Source organism: Calidris pugnax, unplaced genomic scaffold, assembly GCF_001431845.1.
Source record: "Calidris pugnax isolate Ruff unplaced genomic scaffold, ASM143184v1 scaffold41, whole genome shotgun sequence".
Lineage (NCBI taxonomy): Eukaryota > Metazoa > Chordata > Aves > Charadriiformes > Scolopacidae > Calidris > Calidris pugnax.
The window spans coordinates 27,571,562-27,590,765 of NW_015094509.1; the positions used below are offsets into that span (position 1 = coordinate 27,571,562).

Genomic DNA, 19,204 nt, shown 5'->3' on the forward strand with positions numbered 1-19,204 from the left:
CTTTACGCAGCGGTCCCAGAGGAAACACAAGTCTCTCAGTGAAGGTCTACACTGAGCCAATACACACAGAGTGACTCACTCTCTGTAGATTAAACGTTTGTAAAGAAATCCCAGAATCCTCTAGGTTGTTTCTCTACCGGCCAAGCAGCTCCACTGCCCTCCGAGAGCGAAAACACCACGCAGTCTGCAAGCAGCTCTGTGCTTACACTTCACTGGAACTATGACCCATGATAAATATAAGAGTGTTATTTAGTGGCAGTCACATACCCCTGCTGAGTCACCTGGAGCAAACAGCAGGGAATGGCACACACCGGGCCGTGACTTCACCCACCTCTCTCAAGCGCGGGCCTTGGGCAGCCCTGAGGTAGCTCAGCCCCTCTGGGGCAACGGCCCCATCGGGAAACCGACCCACGGCTGTCAGGGCGAAAAACGAGCTCTGCTTTGGGTCGGGAAACGTCTTTCCGGGGGATTTTCCCGGCGGGGCAGGGAAACGATGAGAGGAAATTGAAACTAACGGCGACCGACGGCCGCCATAAGCGAGCGGAGGGGCCGGTACCTCAGCCCTCAGCTCTCAAGCTCCGCCCCCTGGCTCGCCAGGCCGTTCTGATTTGCCGCAGCATCTCAGAGCGACGGGAGAGAGAGCCAATCAGAGCGTGAGTTGCCCTGAGGGCGGGAAGGGGGGTGCGGCCGGCCGGGAGGGGCCGAGCGGCCCTGAGGGAAGGAGTTGCCGCCGCCGCCGCCGCTACCCACCGTCACCCGGCGTCCCGGTCCCGCTGTGCTATGGAGGACGTGCTGCCCCCGGGTCTGCTGGAGATCTGCCTGCTGGTCGGCGTGCCCCAGGAGCGGGTGAGAGCGCTCCTCCAGGTGAGAAGGGCTGAGGTGAGGGGAAGGGAGAGCGGTGCCCGGCGGCCCGGTGCCCCGGCTGGTCTGTGGGGGCAGCTTCTGTCAGCGGCCCCGGCCGGGCCTCTCTCCCCCTACACGGGCTGGAGTGAAACTCTGGGGTTGACTTGTGGCTGTTATCATCGGATAGAGCTGAAATACTGAAGAGAAAACTTGTTTTGACAGGAGGTCATCAACCAAGCAGGGATAATTTGGTAGCAGCCGTAAGTAATGCCATTTTTTCAAAGCTCTGAGCTTAGGTGAAGAATGCGGTGTAGCTGTATATAAGCAGGAATAGCAAAATGGTTGAACAATGCAGATCCTTTACTTGGTGATATCCCATTTCCTGTCTTCCGTTGGAGAGAAGAGCAAAAAGTAGGGGAATAAAACTTGTTAACTCGTATCCTTGGCTCGAAATCCCTGCATTGAGATTAAGTTTAGTGCCTTGTATTTGGCACAGCCAGAGTGGTTCAGATGCGGCAGAAGTCGGTGGGTTGGTTTCGGCTGTGAATGTGTGGTTTATAATTTGTTTATGACTGCAGCCACTTCACACGTGAGTTAACAGTTAAAATCCTCTTCCTGATTTCTCTTCATTAAAACGTGCTTTTGTTAAAGATACCTGTGTGGGAGCAGCTGCGGTGCCAGCACGTGCCGAAAAGCCAAGCTGCTCCCAGGGATCTCCGTTGTCTTGCTTGAACTTGAATTTGATTGTGCCCTCTAATAGCATTAGATAAAGAAGTCTTTGTTAAACTTGTTGCCGCTCACTCGCTCAGGAGACGGCTTTTGCTGATGTCAGCTTCTTGAAGTGAGACTGGCTAAGGAGGGGTTCAAATTCCAGGATCTTGTTCGTGTATACATTCAAACTAAGGAAATAATAGTGCCATAAATGTCACCGCCGGACTTTAGCGATCGGTGCGTATGTGTTGTTTCAGCGTCTGCGTGAGAAGTGAGCCCCAAAGATGTGGAATTTCTTTTTCGTTTTGATCCACTCACTTTGATCTCATTGCTTCCAAAAGACCTGTAGAACAGCAGATAGGAAATTGACTACAGAAGATAGAAACCATTTCAATATTCTGCTCGCGCTACAGTTTTTGAATTGTTTCTTTGCTCAGGGTATAAAATGGAGTGTTGGAAAGTAGTTTCTGTGCTTGTCAATATTAATGATAGTAATGTCCCTGCAAGCTGTTAACACCACAGGGATTTCAGTCACTGTCATAGGGCAAGTTTATAGATTTACTCCGTTTCCTTTTCCTCCTGCAGCACTATCTACGTTAGGAAATGGTGGAATATGTTTTGTGTCTAATTTCAGGTAGTGTAGAAAGAAGAGTCCTTATTGACAGAAAATAAGAACACTTAAATGGAAAATAGTGGACCTCTGATGATATTTACAGACGAAACAGCAGGGTAAAAATCTTCATAGCACATCAAATCTTGGTCTTGAAAGAGTGTTTGTGCATTCTTAACTTTATTGCAATACGGAGTAATAAAGTCAATGAAGTCTCATGAGGAAAGACAGGCTGAGAGAGCTGGGGTTGTTCAGCCTGAAAAAGAGAAGGCTCCAGGGAGACCTTAGAGCAGCCTTCCAGTATCTGAAGGGAGCCTACAGGAGAGCTGGAGAGGGACTCTTTGTCAGGAAGCATAGTGACAGAACAAGGGGTAATGGTTTTAAACTAAAAGAGGGGAGATTTAGATTAGATATCAGGAAGACATTTTTCACTCTGAGGGTGGTGAGACACTGCCCCAGGTTGTCCAGAGAAGCTGTGGCTGCCCCATCCCTGGAGATGTTCAAGACCAGGGTGGACGGGGCTTTGAGCAACCTGGTCTGGTGGGAGGTGTCCCTGCCCAGGGCAGAGGGGCTGGAACTGGATGATCTTTAAGGTCTCTTCCAACTCTAACCATTCTATGATTCTGGGAAGTCAGAAGGAACCTGCTGCCAAAGTAAGAAAAGCCTTATATGACTGATATGTTGTCAATGTGGGTTCCAGGAAAAAAGTTACAGTTTTGCACTGAAGCTCATGTAACTGAAGTTTCTGGGCTTTCATCCATCAATTGTCCTTTTGGCAATTGTCTTTGTCACTAAGATTTCAATTTGAAGAGATCAGAGGCTGCTATTTTCAGCTGGAGATTACTTTTTTAGTGTTGGAAGTTTGTATTTTGTAAGAATGACGTGTGCGATAGTGAAGATCCTACAACCATCTTTGATAAGACTTCTTTCCCCGAAGTTATCTTTAAAGCTGGGGTTTGATATGGCAAGTGTGGTTTCTGAGATGTCTCAGATCTTCCTGTTGGGTTCTGTGTCTACTTATCACCATCAGTGGTACAGGTCTTATCTCTTACAGCGTCTGCATCATCCTTTCTGGCCTTACTAATGCAGACATAACCACCAAACCAATTTTTTCCTCCTTCTGTAACGCACCCCTGAGCGTCCAGTTTTGTGAAAGAAATGGGGTGTAATCAAGTCAGGAGCGTGTGCTTGGGGCAATGAAAATTAACTGTGGCCTGCATCATCAGGACTGTAGCTGACAGGTGAAAGGAAGGGATTATTACTATTACTGTTTTTATTTAACACTCCTGGGGTCACATCTGGAATACTGTCCCACATTTGGATACTGGAGAACTGCTGACAAACAGGAGCGAGCCCAGAAGAAGACAAGCTTTACAAGGGCTGTATCACAAGGGGGAAAGAAGCCCCTTCCCAAGTGATTTCTGAACCTTGACTGGATGAGACTCAGAGCAACCTGATCTACCTTCAAAGTTATCATTGCCTTGAGCAAAGGGTTGCACTAGAACCTCCAGAAGTCTCTTCCAGCCTAGTTTTATTAAGGGTTCATACTTTTCCCTGCCCAATTATTCCTTGAAGAAGCCAGTTCTTCCGTGACATTCAAAATGAAATCAACTTCTTCAGTGATGGGAAGAGGAGAGTGAGATCAAGGAAACACCAAATAGCTGAGATCACACTCCAGTCTGTGGTTTCAACACACTACTTCTTGTTTGTGTCTAAAACAGCGTAGTCACTGTAAAAAGTCTCTCTTACCGGTGTCCTGTACGGCACCGTTGTTACAGGAACATAATCAGTAAATGGGGATGGAATAAAATCCCTGACTTCTGGAATCTTGCAGAATTACAGGAAAGAAAAGGCATTGAAGTTTCCAAGAAGCTACGTATGATGCAAGGACATTTGATAGTAAGAAGTGACAGAAGAGAAGCGTTTCAAAATGAAGAAGTAACAGTAGAAGCAGAGAATAGAAAATGTTCAAAGAATAGTAGAAACAAATGAATGTTGTTCTGTGGCTGCCTATTCACTGTCCCTGAGCTGAAAGGGTAAGAAAATACGACTTTGGCTGTAGACATTAATATGAGCTGACTCGAATGCTGACAACTGAGTCACTGGGTCAGCGACGGTGCTGACAGTGCTGTTCAGTGGAGGAGGGGAAAAAAAAAAAAAAAAGGCGTTTAATGCCTGTCTTGTAGTTCAAGACATCGAGGACCTGCCATTTCAGAGGCTGTTACACTGGGAGGCTATTAAATCCCTGGCTGTCATCCAGCACTTTGTAGCACAGAGATGCCTTCAATGTAAGTCAGGGATTGCCCTGTCAAAGCGACTTTGTACCAAGACCTCTGCAGGGCAAACCTGCCAAGTTTAAGATTGCTACTGTTTTGAGTAGCTCTGTGTTTTTCTTGCATAACAGCCTCAGGGCTGAGCCTTAATTCTTAATTTCCTTCTGAAATGTTTAGCTGCATGTTATATTGAGAGTGATTATGTTGGATTTATCTGCATTTCCAGTTTCTTCACTTGAAATTCATGTCAGGTGCCAGCTAAAGAAAATGACACGTGAAGTTTTTAGCGTGGCAGGATATGGCACTCAGTACCCCAATTTGTAACGTGCTTTTTAAAGTCATTGCTATCTTTTCAATGTCCCAGTGGATACTTATCTTTTTATCTTTTCCACTCTGATTTCTTTCAAGTTCAGACTCTGTGTGTTCATTAAAAGAGTGTTTTTCTACTTATTTTCATTGAAATACTTTCTTTCAAGTATCCTATTACAGAATACGGTGGAGCTTAAGATACAGTAACTAATACATCATGAAGGTAAATATTCCTTCTCATTTTTTCCTGTGATGCTCAAATCTGAAGAAAACTACTGGTGGACTCATCTACTAGGACAGATAAGCTGAGACTTTCTCTTCCAAAACACGGACAGTGGAAAATTGCTTCTGTGAAGCAATGGAGCTTTTTATGTTGTAGGGAAATGATGAGAGAGGCCATCGTTGCTTTATCTGTCTTTGAATCAGTTAGCAAAAAGTTGAAAAGAAAGCAGCTTTTTAGCCACAATGAGACTCGCCTTTCCTGTTTCCAAATATCCTTTGACTAAACAAAGCTTTTACTTGCTGGTTTGACCTTGCAGGAAGATATTAAAACAGCAGTGAAGTAATTGAAAATGCAGGTACTTGTCTCTCCTCTATGGTCAAAAATACGAAAAGTGCTTCCAAGTACAAGGAAATCTCCTCATCTTATCACTTCCTCCACAGGTTTTTCATAACAAGGCAGCAAGGGCTTTCAGTGTAGTGGTACTTCACAAAGCTGCCTTCTAGAAAAGTGTTGTAATTTTATGCACTCTTGGGATGCCTGTTCCATTTAGTCATCAGCATATGGAGAAATTTTCATGGCTTCATGTTGTACAGTGTCTTAAAATTGTGTTTATTGTAACAGTGATTGTTGGTTTTAATTGTACTTTCTTAACTGCCTTATAAAGTTAAAAGTTGTCTTGTAAAAGCTTGTGTGATTTTTTTTTCTTTGTTTTTGTTTTTTTCCCTGTAGAGATTATTCTGAGCTAAAATGTAGCTTTTCCTAAAGCTGAACAAAGGCTTATCAAGGGAGCTCAGCTGTTTTTGTTTTCATTTATTTGTTGCCTGGTTTCTCTTACTAAAGGTGTTTATTTACTTAAAGCTTAAGTATATCCTAACACTTCAAAGGAGGAAATGTTGTATTTGATATTGTTAGTTTTCTTATGCCAAAGGCATAATATTGCTATGATGTATTTTGAATGATGAAGAATGATTCTTTGCCTTCTGAAAATGCCCAGAGCATTCCCCGTGCATTCACATATGTAAAGCAAGAAATTAGAAGGAAAAATTAGTTCTTTAGGAAGAAGAAAAAATGTTTAGACCCACAGTTTTAGGGATAAAGAGAAAACAGGGATGGTTTAAAAAAACTATCAGGATGAGTGTCAACTTAGTGGTTGTTCATATTTTTTTGTTTTGTTTTCTTTTTATAGGGTACTCAAAGAAAACCCAAATACCTTCCTCCCCTTGATCCAGAAGTTCTTTCTGTATTTGTGCCTCCGTTTATCAGCAGAGATGATACTCAGGTGATTAATGCTGGTAATAACTTGAATAAAAGTAAACGCCGGTCTTTCCGAAAGAAAAAAGAGAGACCAAAGATTGAAAATGTCAAGAGTCTCAACGGGGAGCAGAAAGCACCGGACACTGAAGATATTACAGTTCCAAAGGACATTGATCTTATCGGTTTGCCACAGCTCTGCTTCCCAGGTATGATAGGGTTCACAATTCTTAATGAGAATTGTTTTCAGATGTATTTGTTGACTCATAGTGCAGCCAGTTTTTTTATTGTTATCATCTTCCCTATCTGTTTGCATTTCCCAGTATAAAAAAATGTGTCTGGTTGTGAGCAGGTCTGTGATGAAAGCACCTGATGGGGTGCTCTGTTCGGCTCTGTTGTGTGAAACAGATCTATTAGCTCCAGTAGCTGCAACACCTGCAAGAGAGGGAAGCTGCAAGTCACTTTAGCTCTTATTGGTAAATCTTGGTTTGAGTGAAGTACACACCTGTGCATAGTTTTAAAATTACCTTCAAATGACTGAGTACTCTTTCAGTTTTCAGTTGGTATTAAGATATATCTGAAGTAGTCACTGTTTCCTCCAGGTTTAATTGCAGCAATTTTAATATGCATGTCACTGTTGCAGGCCTTGTAAATATCTTGAAGGCAAAAAAATGAACAAAACCCATTTATGGTATTTTGACACTTAAAATGCAGTATAATTATATAATATTTTTTCTGCAGTAGTGCGCAACTTAGAGCCTTTATAATAATCCTTATATCAAATGGACTGTGTATGTGCATTTTAATCCCTTAAAATGAGACATTTGTCTTGAAATTAAGTGGAAGTGTGCAGTATTTGTCATTAATCTATTTTCAAGCAGCTGTGGTTAAAAAAAAAAGGTTTCTGCCTTCATTTCAGGAGGACTTTATGTAACCTCTGAATCCAAAGACGACCACATTCATTTCCTGGTCTTCACAGATGTCTGTGGTAACAGAACATACGGGGTTGTTGCACAATACTACCAGCCTATGCAAGTATGTTATTTCATTCATTGGTTATGTTAAGACATATCAAAAGATATGAAATGAACTGAAACAGTTTGAGAATCATGTCAGGTTTAATTTTTAAAATTACTGAATGGATATGTTTTAATGTTAGTAGGAATCCAGAACAAATCATACTTTATATTGCTGTTTTAAATTAATTACGTTGGAACAGCATTGCGTTAAGATAAACTGTTATGGATTTCAATTAGGAGTCTGGAATATTTAGGAGCAGTCTTTGTCCCTTGGACATCTTTTTGGGGTGAAGATTGTGTCCTGTGTTCTTTCTAAATATATTTGTGCTGAAATTATTTTTGATACGTATGTCTGAGTCTTGTTGGCTGACATTTTTCTGAAGAGCTTAAAGGAGATCAATAACCAAATCCCGTTGAAATTTAGAGGGAACTGGGTATCGTATCTCTAGGGTTCTCAAGAAAATATCAGCCATAAATTCCTGATTAACATAAACACATTAATCTATAGTTTTCTTGCAGGATGGCTCTATTTCCTCGAATGGGCAGGCCCACTGGGAATCTGCGCAGAGTGGGAAGATGCCTGCCTGTTTTGTACCATTAGCTATTTGTGTTATATCCAGATATCCATATTTTAATGCCCTCAAGGATTGTCTCTCTTGGTAAGACTTGCTATCCTCTTTGTTTCTTCTGGAAATAACTGTGCAGGTTTTAATACATGAATTTGCATGATGTGATCAGGATAGCTGCATAATGCTAAAACAGGCATTAATTTTAAGTTATTTAGTGTGAGATGCGTGGGAGAGGGGAAGAAGAAATACAATGTGAATGTTACCCAGACAATAAGTGCAAGTTCTGAATATCAAGGAAATTAGTTACAATGTTGTCTTCATTTTCTTTGAGGTGTTTCATAAGTCTAGAAAATACTAATTTGCAGGGAACAGATTTCCCAAAGAGTTGGGGTTTTTTTGGGAGAGGGTTAACTAGAGTTTTGCTATGCCGGCGAAAAGTCACTTTGAAAGCACAAAAACCTCTTTATAATGCACCAAATAAATATCGTAAGAACATGAATATATGTATTAATAAGTAGTTAATGACACTTTATTATTTAACTAAATAATCTAAGCGAGTTGAGGGAGTACTTGGCTGTCGTAGAACTAGGAGAGAATATTTTTGGATACAGAGTACTTCACTGGTTAGAAATACTCAAATACTTTGCAGTGTAGATGAGTTAAAAGATAAGTGAACATGGGCTATTTCACTTATTTTGAGGTTGCGTGTTGCTTTACTGTTAAATTGTTAAAATCTATGTGCTTCTGTTCTGATGTGGATTAAAAACTCCTTGCATCAGGAAGCCTGTCTCTGTACATTGGACATTACTGACTAATCTAATTCTAGAGTCAGATTTGCAGTCAGTTGTTTTCCTTTTGCAGGCATTTGCTTCTTATACTTAAGTTGCAAGATGTTAGGGTTTTAGGTTGGAGCTTCCAGTTTGTCCTGCTGGTGATTGGTGAGCTGAGCAGATGAACAAACAAGCACGGGTGAGCTTCTTGGCTACTAGCTGGGGTGTGTCACTAGCCCCTGACCTAACTCCATACCAGGGTGAGACCTGAGCACTCATTTCCCTACCCCGTGCACCTCTTCTTCCCACTGCTGTGGGCTTGGATCCGGTTGGAGCACTGACTGGTTTCCCTGGTTTAGATGAAGAGAGCCCTGGAGGGACAAAGCAGTGCCTTCCTCCTGGGCAGTTCAGATGTTGCCTCCAAAAAAAAAAGCTGTGATACCAGAAATGATTCACTCTGGGAGCCCTTAAGAACGAGTGAAGACTCTCTCTGTCATTTTTAAAACATTCATTAAGGCGTTTAATGTGGACAAGGGACTTCAACATGATGGAAACCAAGTACTCACAGGTTAGTGGGAAATGGAGACCATAGTAAAATAAAAAGGGAATGTTTTGTTTCCCTCTCTCCTTCCCTGCCCAGATCACTTTTTCCATTCCTTATATTTAAGTCAATTACATCAGCCGTTGGTATTGCAGGAGCTGATTCATTGCTGCCTTTTCCTAGTTTCAAATCTCAAGTAAGCACTAATCTGCATATATAACTCTTACAGCTCTCTACCTGAGCTGTGGTGCTCCACTATTTATATTCAGCCTTTATAACAGGATTCATGATACTTTTATACTTTTATACACGCTAGCTTTCCACTAGATAGGAAAGAGTATAGATTCAGCTTTTCATTTATAGGGTTCATCAGTGGTTTATATAGTATAGTCATAAATGAGTAATTTCTTCTCTAAAGTGAGACATCTCTGAGCTGGGAGAAGCAGTCAAATTGTGAGGGGATTTTTGAACAGTCCACTAGGGAGAAGTGGGAAAATGTTCAGGAAAACCATGGAAAAGTCCAGAGTTCAATAGGACAACAGCCTTCCACGCTGGTACTGTGTGTTGTCCTGGTCATTTAACAGGGGAATTTGTCATCCAGTTGCACAGCTTTTCTCTCTCCATTTTGTTTCTGCTTCTGGAGTAAGATGCAAGTGTGTGCAACTGGCAGGAGAGGGGGAAAACAAGTGACAAAGCTGCATTTGGGGCTGGCCTTTCCCACTGTAATGGAAACTCAACTGATTAAGTTTCCATTATATTTTCTTCTGAATTTTTTTTCTTTAGAAATCTGTTAATCACCAAGTATTTTCCTTGATGCTATTTGATAGATAATTTCAGAATGTCTGCCCTTCCTTTTTTGGTTTTGTTTTTTTTTTTTAGGAAAGGCATTTTACTGTGCCAGAGTATACTTGAGTGGGAGGAAAGGAAGGGGTGGAGAGGTACTATTTTTCCTTATTTTGGTTGTGTTACTGAACTTTTTCCGTACGGCACGATACAGCTGTTCTGAATGGAATATAAGCAATTACAGTAAAGAACCTCAATGATATATTTTGAGCGTAGCATCCTGTACAGCTGGAGATGTTTCAGTTTTTTGTAACCTTACAAAACATTGTCATTGTTTTCCTATAAACCAGAAAGGGAGTTACTGTCATTTTGGATACCTTACCTGTAATCAGCTGGCAATGGGTTAAAAATCTAATTAAATGTTTTCGTTGACTGAGTCTACTGGAGTAGCAGTGCCTCTTATACTTAACAAATAATAACACGTTCAACAGCACACTTGTCTCCTTGGTATGCTTCAGTGGTGTTTTGCAGGATGCTTCAACTGATTAATCATTCTGCAAGCCCAGGGATTTGAAAACACTTGCTGGTGGACCTCAAACCACCTACTTCTAGTGTGTAGCCCTTTCCTTGTGAGAACCAATGGAAAAATGCTATTTATTATTGCTAATGAAAGCTGGATGTTGAAGTAGCATCTAAAGGGGTTCTGCTTCCATTCAGGACCTTCTTGCAGCAGCAGATTTCAATTTCCTCCAGAATTCTGCTGTGCATAGCTTAGTTTCTCCAGGACCTGCAGTGCACAGGATTGCTTATAGGTGGGATGGTACTTGTTTTCATTCAGAACACTCCTCAAAGCTATTTCATTGTCATAAGCATTCCCAGATAAACCCTGTGTTCCGAAGCTTTTCCAAGTGGCAGAGTATAGTAAAAATCAGAACTGAAAACTGAGATATAAAGGTAACATCAAGCTATAAATCCATGTAGGTGCTTTGAACTGCAAGGGTAACTTGAAAACTTTCATCACAGTAATGAAGGGCTTCATTTTAATTAATTTTATAACTAATTCACATATTACTAGCAAACAATGCTTCCAAATCTGGAACAATTTGAATGGAGTGTGTCTGCCTCTCCCCAGAGAAAGCAGATGTGCATCTAGACCTTTCTACAATGCTGTGGCTGTTGGATTATTCTACATCATTATTTGAAAATGCTCAAGTTTTAAATTGAGAGGTTTTGGCACTTTGCAACAGGTAGTTTTACCTCAATCTGTTACACTACATGAAAAGTGAAATATTCCTGGCAGTAATCTCCTTCTGGATGAACTCCTGTCTTGGATGGGTGAATGGGTTCCTTTCAAACCGTAAATCTTCCAACCTGTGTATGAGTCCTTTCAGCTGCTTTGAGAAAAGGTGGAAGCCTGCAAATAGCTCCCAGCAGCGAGGCAATACAAAGGGCCTATTCTTAGATATTCTTGCTTTCTGAAACATCTGTCTGTGGACAGTTAATAGAGGTAATGGAAGGTTCATAAACTCCTTAGCTCTCTGCTTTAACGTTTCAGAGATGACTTCATTTATTTCAGGAGACGTTTGGAGTGCCGAGCTGTCAGCTGCTATTACATGGCATTAATGGGCACAGTCTGCTGATTAGGGAGCTCTTACTGTCCTTTCTGTGCATCTGCTGCTTTTTCAGCATCAGGCTCTGGTTGTTTCTCTTGTAACATTTACTGGATGTTGTTGATACTTGCTTTTTGTCTCAAAAAAATATATTAAATAGCAGGTCTACCTATGCTGTTAGGCCACATCTAAGGTGTTACTAAGTGCGAACAGCATATTTGTTTAAAATGCTGACTGTACTGTCTGGTTTTCTTTGATAATTCTTAAATTCCCCTCCCTCTGCCCTCTCTGCACCCCTGAACAGCTGATGGTCTTTATGGGGATACATGTCTAGTACTCAGTCCACAGCAATTTCCAAATGGAAATTTAGTGAACTTAAATGTCTCATTAATGCAAATAAAGCTCAGTAATACATGTCAGAATATTTTTATTCTGGAATCCAAATGCTATACACAAATATGATGTCCTGGACTCTTAATATATCTCTTGAACTACTCAGGGCTTTCTAGACCACTTTCTGAAGAGTGAGTGTTCTTCTGCAGGAAACCAGTAAAACCCTCAAAAGAGAATAGAACCACATAAAGTTCCTAGTTTCTGTATATATAGATTTGCAGGCTTAAATTTCTGATTTTGTAAAGGTTTAGGCTTGTTTTGGTTTTTTTTTTTGCCTTTTTTTTTTTTTTTATAAACATGCATATGAATCTTGTACTGAACAAAATACCCTTTTGGCTAGAAATACCTAACTTCTTAATTGTTCAACTTTAGAAATGCTGTTGGATTTAACGCTTTGCAATCTTAATAGCATGTATGTTTAAATGTTCATTAAGTGATCTGGCGTATTATATAAACTGCATGACCTTTGTGGCTTTGACGCGGATAAGGGGATATAGATCTAAAATAGAAACATTTGATAGATTTGCACAACTGTATTTGTTCTTTGTTTGGGTAGAAACAATAGCAAAGAGTTCATGCAGGCCTGGGCCTTACCCCAGATGTGGCTTTTGCTTCACATTCCTCTGCAGTTAAGCCCAACCAACTCTCTTTTCCTCTGATTTCCATCCCAGGGCTGATGTCTGATGCCTGGGGTGGGAGAAACACCGTGGCACCACGTTGCAGCTGTGGGTGTTTCGTTCCTCAAGCAATCTCTATAAGACACTTCCTTTAGCTGTGTCTCACCTATAGGTTTTCTTTGCCATTGTGACACCCAGTGTGCCCTCTGCATCCTCTGATATATACCATGCAGTAGTATGTTATGTGAAAAAACCTGCTTCTGACACAGCAGCATCTTTAAAATTAAAGAACACCTAAAGTATCTAATAAATTAGAAATTAATTATCTGGAATAATAGCTTCATTGCTCTTAATATTTTTTTAATAGTTCTAAGCTATCAGCAAAATGGCTTTTTTTTTCTGTTTGCATGTTACTATTTATAAGTAATTTTCTGTAATTTAATTTCAGCTTACTAGTACAGCTGCGACCTTTCAAGGATTTAGATGTTGAGGAGCACGTAAAAGAATTTGCAGCAAAATTATTTTTAATACCCAGCCCGCCACCAGGACCACTCCACTTGGTAATTACTGATGCTGAATTTCATAATTACTTTAACATTATGTTTTATAAAGCACTAAGATGTTGATTTCTATAAACTGGGGGAAATTCTTCACTGTCACATCAGAGACTTTACTTGCTGATCTAAAACTGATGTCAATACCTGTGCTTTGAAAATAAGGTTATGTGTTATTAGGATATGAAATAATGGTGTGACCAGGGTGCAGGCTTGAGCACTGGCATACCAATTTTTAATACTCTTCCAGGAACTACTTGGCTCATGCCAACTATTTACAGTTTGAGATGATGCCTGAGTAGGTCTGGGGACAGCATGATGTGGGTTTTGGTTTCTCAGGGGGCAGCCCACATAATCTCTCCTAGAAGTGGCTGGAAGCTCCAGTCTGTAACTGCTCTATAAGAATGGAAGCTTAACTTTCACCTGAACAGTATGCCATTGCCATCTCCTTGAATATACATGTATAAACTCCAGTAAATCATGTTAACTATCCCTCAGCCAAAGTGTGGGAGCTCCCTATCTTGTGTCTGATACAGAGACAGGCTGCCTGATGTGGGTGCTCATGGCTGTCATCTTGGTTGAGTGATGGAGCAGGTCCAGAGGAGGCCAGGAAGATGATCAGAGTGGTGGAGCACCTCTGCTATGAGGACAGGCTGAGAGAGTTGGGGTTGTTCAGCCTGGAGAAGAGAAGGCTCCAGGGAAACCTTATATCCCCTTCTTGTATCTGAAGGGGCCCTACAGGAAAGATGGAGGGGGACTCTTTCTCAGGGAGTATAGAGATAGAATGAGGGGTAATGATTTTAAACTGAAAGAGGGGAGATTTAGATTAGATATCAGAAAGAAATTTTTCACTCTGAGGGTGGTGAGACACTGGCCCAGGTTGCCCAGAGAAGCTGTGGCTGCCACATCCCTGGAGGAATTCAGGGCCAGGCTGGATGGGGCTTTGAGCAACCTGGTCTGGTGGGAGGTGTCCCTGCCCAGGGCAGTGGGGTTGGAACCAGGTGATCCTTAAGGTCCTTTCCAACCCAAACCATTCTATGATTTTTCATTATTTGATTCTACTCAAAGTTAAGGAAAATAAACTTCCAAGTTCTTTGTAAATAAAGAGCGTGGAAAGAAAGAAATAGCCAGCTCTGCTACCGGTTTCACAGGGAAGAAAACCTGATATTTAAGTTAATATATGATCCTGACAGTCATAATGTTTTATGGCATGATGTAATTGCTTGGACTAAGTCCATGGGCAGGTGCAGTTTGTAGTGTGACTGTCAGCTTATTCCCGTTTCCTTATAATCCTCTATAGCTTCAGAAAGCCCCAGCAACACAAAAAAACCCCCCAACCTTTAAAGTTCCTGTCATGTGATTTACACTCGTGTGATTCTCTGGGTGGTCACACAGGGGTGTGACTGAGAAGTAGTGCACTGGCCAAAGAAATCAGTTGCTGGAACAACACTGAGAGCTCTGGACTTGTTTTATTTTTATTATTTGTGTCTGAATGACTCTGGAAGAGCAGAACAGTGTGTAGCAGATGAAATGTTCTGGATTAGCTGCTGCCTGCATTTGTACTCGGTGTAGAAGCTGAGATGTAGGGGCTGTGTTTTCTTCTTTAGAACCTTTCCCAAGTCAAGATAGATGTCAGCTAAGTCAGTGATTTCAGCACAGAAATGGCTTCTAGGGAAGCAGTGCTTCAGCTGTGGACTTCTCCTTAGCTGCTTTCCTTGACCCTGGGACGAGGGGTTAGGAGAAGAGTCAAAAATAGCATCGCTGGGAAATTGGCTGAATGGTTGGCTGAGCCAGCTGCAAAGTGCTGAAATATGGAGCACGTGCAGGATCTGGCCCCCGGAGTATTTGAACTGGAGTATTTGAAACACTGAAAGAGCTCGTTCATTTTGGCTTGATCTGTCTTTTTAACATGAGCACCTGTGCTCAGTTATTTTGTTCATTGTTTTTTCTATTTCCTGTATTAATTTTATCGATACTTTGGATTTCTCAGTTGTATCTACAAATATAAATTCCATTATTTTATTACGCTTATAGCAAAGCAAGTTTAATTCTGTTAAAAGAATATTTATATATATTTTAAAGTTTTATTGTCTAAACAACGTATGAGAATGAAAGGAGACAAAGTCCATGTTAGTTTTTCAAACTAGTTACGTCTTTTAATATTTCCCTCTCTTTCTATTTCAGTTTTCTGCAGTTTGCAAATATCTGTCTTCTTACTCTCAATTAATGTTAATATGTTGTAGTTGGAACTACAATCCTGAATTAAATGTGTTGTGGAAACATTTTCATTAGGAAGTAAATGGAAAACATCTGTTATTACAGGTATTTAATATGAAACCACTTCAAATAATAATTCCTTCACGAGAGGATCCGGACAGTCCAATTATTGACTTGGATCTTCATCTTCCGTTGTTGTGTTTCAAGCCAAAGCAGGTGCTGCAGGTAAAACTAATTGATACTTTAAAAATGTATTGGAGATTGTCAGTACTGGTAATTTGTGATTTAGAAAAATCAAGATGTTTAGTCACCACAAAACCATTATATAAGCCCAGGAATTCAGAATAGCGTTAGTTTGCGCATTAGAGATATGGCGCAATAAAAGACACTTTCTAGTAAGATGTTCTGTTATTCATAGGTCAGATTAGATTAAGGCATATTGGATTTATTTCACCTGTGATTTAGCAATAGATGCTAAATTTCTTAAGCATATAATTTAAAATATAAATGCCCAAGCTGATTGACAGATTTTGTATTGAATCCTTGTTAATTACTACATGCATTTCTACAAGGTAAGAAAGGGACCTGCAGGCTGGATGGGTAGCAGATGGCGCTCTAATATAAATGAAGTGTAAATGGTGTAGAAAGACAAGAAAATACAAAAAGCTATTTGCAAAGAATTTTTTTTCAATGTCTCATAGAAATAATTTTGGTTTGGAGCATCCTTTCTAGGTTTTCTGATCCAGCTCCCTGCTCCGAGGCCACTTGTGCAGTTAAATTACGTTGTTCAAGGTCATTGGTATTATTGGTTCCACGTTCTCTAAAAAGAGCAGATTAGAGGCTCTTTCCAGGGCTGCTTGTAAACCTCCTCAGTCCTGAAAGCAGACAATACTGGCTTATTTTTTTTGGATGTAGCCATTCTTCCACCCATGTGGGCTTCTGCCCACATGTACGTGTTATGAATAAAGCGATCTCAAATTCTAAATGGTCCTCTGCAACTGGGACATCTGGAGAATGGAGCTTTATGTGCTAAGATGTCCCACTTATGGCATTAGGCTTGAATTCATCCCACCTAAGGTCGAGGTGCTGAGGTTGGTGCTTAGCTGCTATTGGGTCCCTCTCTGCCATCAGTGGGAAAGGGTGGACATCTCCAGTTAGCTTCCTGGATTGCTCTGGGAAGTCACTGCTCTCCAGTGGCACTGAGAGGAATGTGACTAGCTAGAGTCTAGAAGTTCAGCTGAGATGTCTAAAACCTAGAGAGTCTTTGTGTTCATCATCAAAGACAGTTTTGCTTATATGTGGGTATTTTTAACAGGCATTGTACAGTCTAATACCTTTAAAGAAAGGTGACGGGTCTCAGTAATTTACCTAAATCCTAGCCTCGTTGACGCTGGTGGCAAAACTCTCATTGATTTCTGCTGTCACTTTAATTGTCCCTGCTTCTGTGTTTTCTTCTCTTCTTAGTTTTGTAAGAGTCCTTATGTGGACCATTATATCAGTTTGTAAATACATAAAGTGGCTTTTAGAAAAAAGAACTTGGGAGGCTGAGTTTTGCAAGCAGATAAAATATTTGTGCGTATCTAGTATGTTCTGGATATAACTCTTCATAAACATTCAACATTTGGGTTTTTTTTTTTTTTTTCCAGATTATGACCTGTATCTTGACTGAGCAGAGAATAGTTTTCTTCTCTTCTGATTGGGCTCGGCTGACGCTCGTTGCTGAATGCTTTATGTTGTACCTTCATCCTCTTCAGTGGCAACACACTTTTGTGCCCATTCTCTCTCGGCATATGCTGGATTTTGTCATGGCCCCGACATCTTTTCTTATGGGATGTCATGTTGATCATTTTGAAGTAGTTAGCATGGTATGTTTTAGACTATTTTACCTTTTTCTGTTCACTTTTAGTGCGCTTGTCCCCTTAATTCTTTCAGATGCCCCATCCCTGGAGGGGTTCAAGGCCAGGCTGGATGGGGCTTTGAGCAACCTGGTCTGGTGGGAGGTGTCCCTGCCCAGGGCAGGGGGTTGGAACTGGATGATCTTTAAGGTCCCTTCCAACTCTAACCACTCCCTGATTCCATGCATCTAGAAAGTTGCTTTTGTTATTTAGGTGTGTGAGAAGTGAAGAAATGAAAAGTGATGGAACCATATTGATGTGACCCCTGGCTTATTGGAAAAATCTTGTTGTATCCCTTACCTTTCTCTTCTTTGCAGGATAATATTCTGATTTTTGTGAGTTCATGTTTCATTTGGGGAAAAACTCTACTTACGTGTCATTTGTATAGTACAAATAGTTTCCCTTCAGACTGGTGAGATTCTATTTTGCTCAGAGTTTTGTGAGATAAAATAGGTGCCTTTTCCAGGCAGCTGGGTTAAGATTGAGCATGTGCTTGAAAAAAAAAACCTGTAATGATGCTGCTGTTCCCCATGGTGGAGTTACATATTTAATAAAATAAGAAAGAAAATGTAAAGAACATGATCTCACAATTTTGCTAAGATTTTTTGGGTCTTTTTTTCAGTATCTTACTTAGCGAAGCCTCTTTTTTTGGTTGCCTAAAAAGATTCAAGAAAAACTCAGCTTCTAGGGCAGGGCTAATGTGAATATACTTTTTTGAGGGTGTCGCATAGTTTTTCTTTGAGTCTTTGAAACCAAACGCAGAGAAATTGTGTAAATTTATATCAGATTAATCCATCTGATTATAAGACAAAGTGAAGCGGTTCTGGTCAAGTCCAAAATGAGCAAAGAATTAAGTTAAGATGAAATAGATAATTTTAAATTTTTTTTGTTAGCAGTAAGATGATGTCACTATCAGAAACAACTACAGATTAGAAAACACACTTTGATATAATTTGAAAGATTTTATCTTTGTTTATGTATACTGTGTTACAATCTAATCTTAAAGGTTATTAAAATTGCAAACTCAGGGATCAGCAAGGGCTTTACCTCCGGGTGATTTTTTTTTTTGTCCGTTAGCACGTGTTTGAGACTCTCAATATATAAACACTCCCTCTCCCAGGCACCCCACAGGGTAAGTACAGGATTAGGTGCTGCAAATGAGCTTTTAGGGAGCTTCTTTGAGTACATATATATGGTTTTGTATGTATCTTCATGTGTGTACCTTTTTGAGGATAAGCTTAGAGATCCAGTATTAATTTAATACTGTATGAAGAGCATATTAGGTTACCAAATGTTTGTGTACAGAGATGAATATCTATCAATTTAATGACATCTGTTTTTCTTGAAATTAATTGTTTAGTTATCTGTATGATCTTCTAGTTGGGAGGGAAAAAAGTCAATAATTTTTTGCTTTATCTTCTTGGTGAAATAATTAATTGCCTGAGAACTATATAACGAAGTCAAAAATGGTTTTACAGTATATTTGCAGTCATTCTATTTTCTTTTGTTAAAAGGAAGCAGAAGACTTAATTCTAATTAATATTGATAATGGAGACATTACACATTCAAAAATGACAGCAGAGGAAACTGAAATTCCAGATGTTCCAGCACATGCGGCAGAAACTTTCATAACAAGGTAAAAAGATGTTGAAGTTGTGTTTATCATAGCACAGAAATCGTGCTTGACCCCCTTTCTAAGCTTTTCATTTTGTATTATTTGTTATATTATTTCATTTATATAAAACCCACTGTACTTGGTAAGGAAAAATTGAAAATGCCAATTAGTTACTATACAGGTAACTTTAAGCAGTCAAAATCATAACCATATTTTTTTTGCAACTCCTAGAATGCTTGTTTCTTTTTTATTCCTGATGCTGGTTATTCTCTGAGCTTGACAGTTCTTTACACAGAAGACTGAGTGTGCTGTGATTTATATGCACTCGAGGTATTCCCAGGAATCTTGTTGGCTTGTCAACACTTGCAAATCAATCTTGAGCTTTCTCAAGCTGGAAGACG

The 19,204-nt window shown here is 40.3% G+C and overlaps 1 protein-coding gene across 3 annotated transcripts in view; it reads left to right on the top strand.

Annotated features, from left to right (window-relative positions):
* The first annotated feature begins 709 nt into the window (after positions 1–709).
* Positions 710–19,204, top strand: part of DENND3 (DENN/MADD domain containing 3) — a 39,129-nt gene continuing 20,634 nt past the window's right edge. Inside the window, exons 1-8 of one of the 3 annotated variants that reach the window (XM_014965157.1) lie at positions 716–864; positions 6,156–6,429; positions 7,140–7,255; positions 7,759–7,898; positions 12,971–13,082; positions 15,399–15,518; positions 16,940–17,158; positions 18,703–18,824. In XM_014965157.1, coding sequence (XP_014820643.1) covers positions 781–864; positions 6,156–6,429; positions 7,140–7,255; positions 7,759–7,898; positions 12,971–13,082; positions 15,399–15,518; positions 16,940–17,158; positions 18,703–18,824 — 1,187 coding nt within the window. In that variant the 5' untranslated portion in view covers positions 716–780. Of the gene's footprint in view, positions 865–6,155; positions 6,430–7,139; positions 7,256–7,747; positions 7,899–12,970; positions 13,083–15,398; positions 15,519–16,939; positions 17,159–18,702; positions 18,825–19,204 lie in introns of those variants that run through there. The other 2 variants (XM_014965158.1, XM_014965159.1) reach the window with 2 other exon arrangements.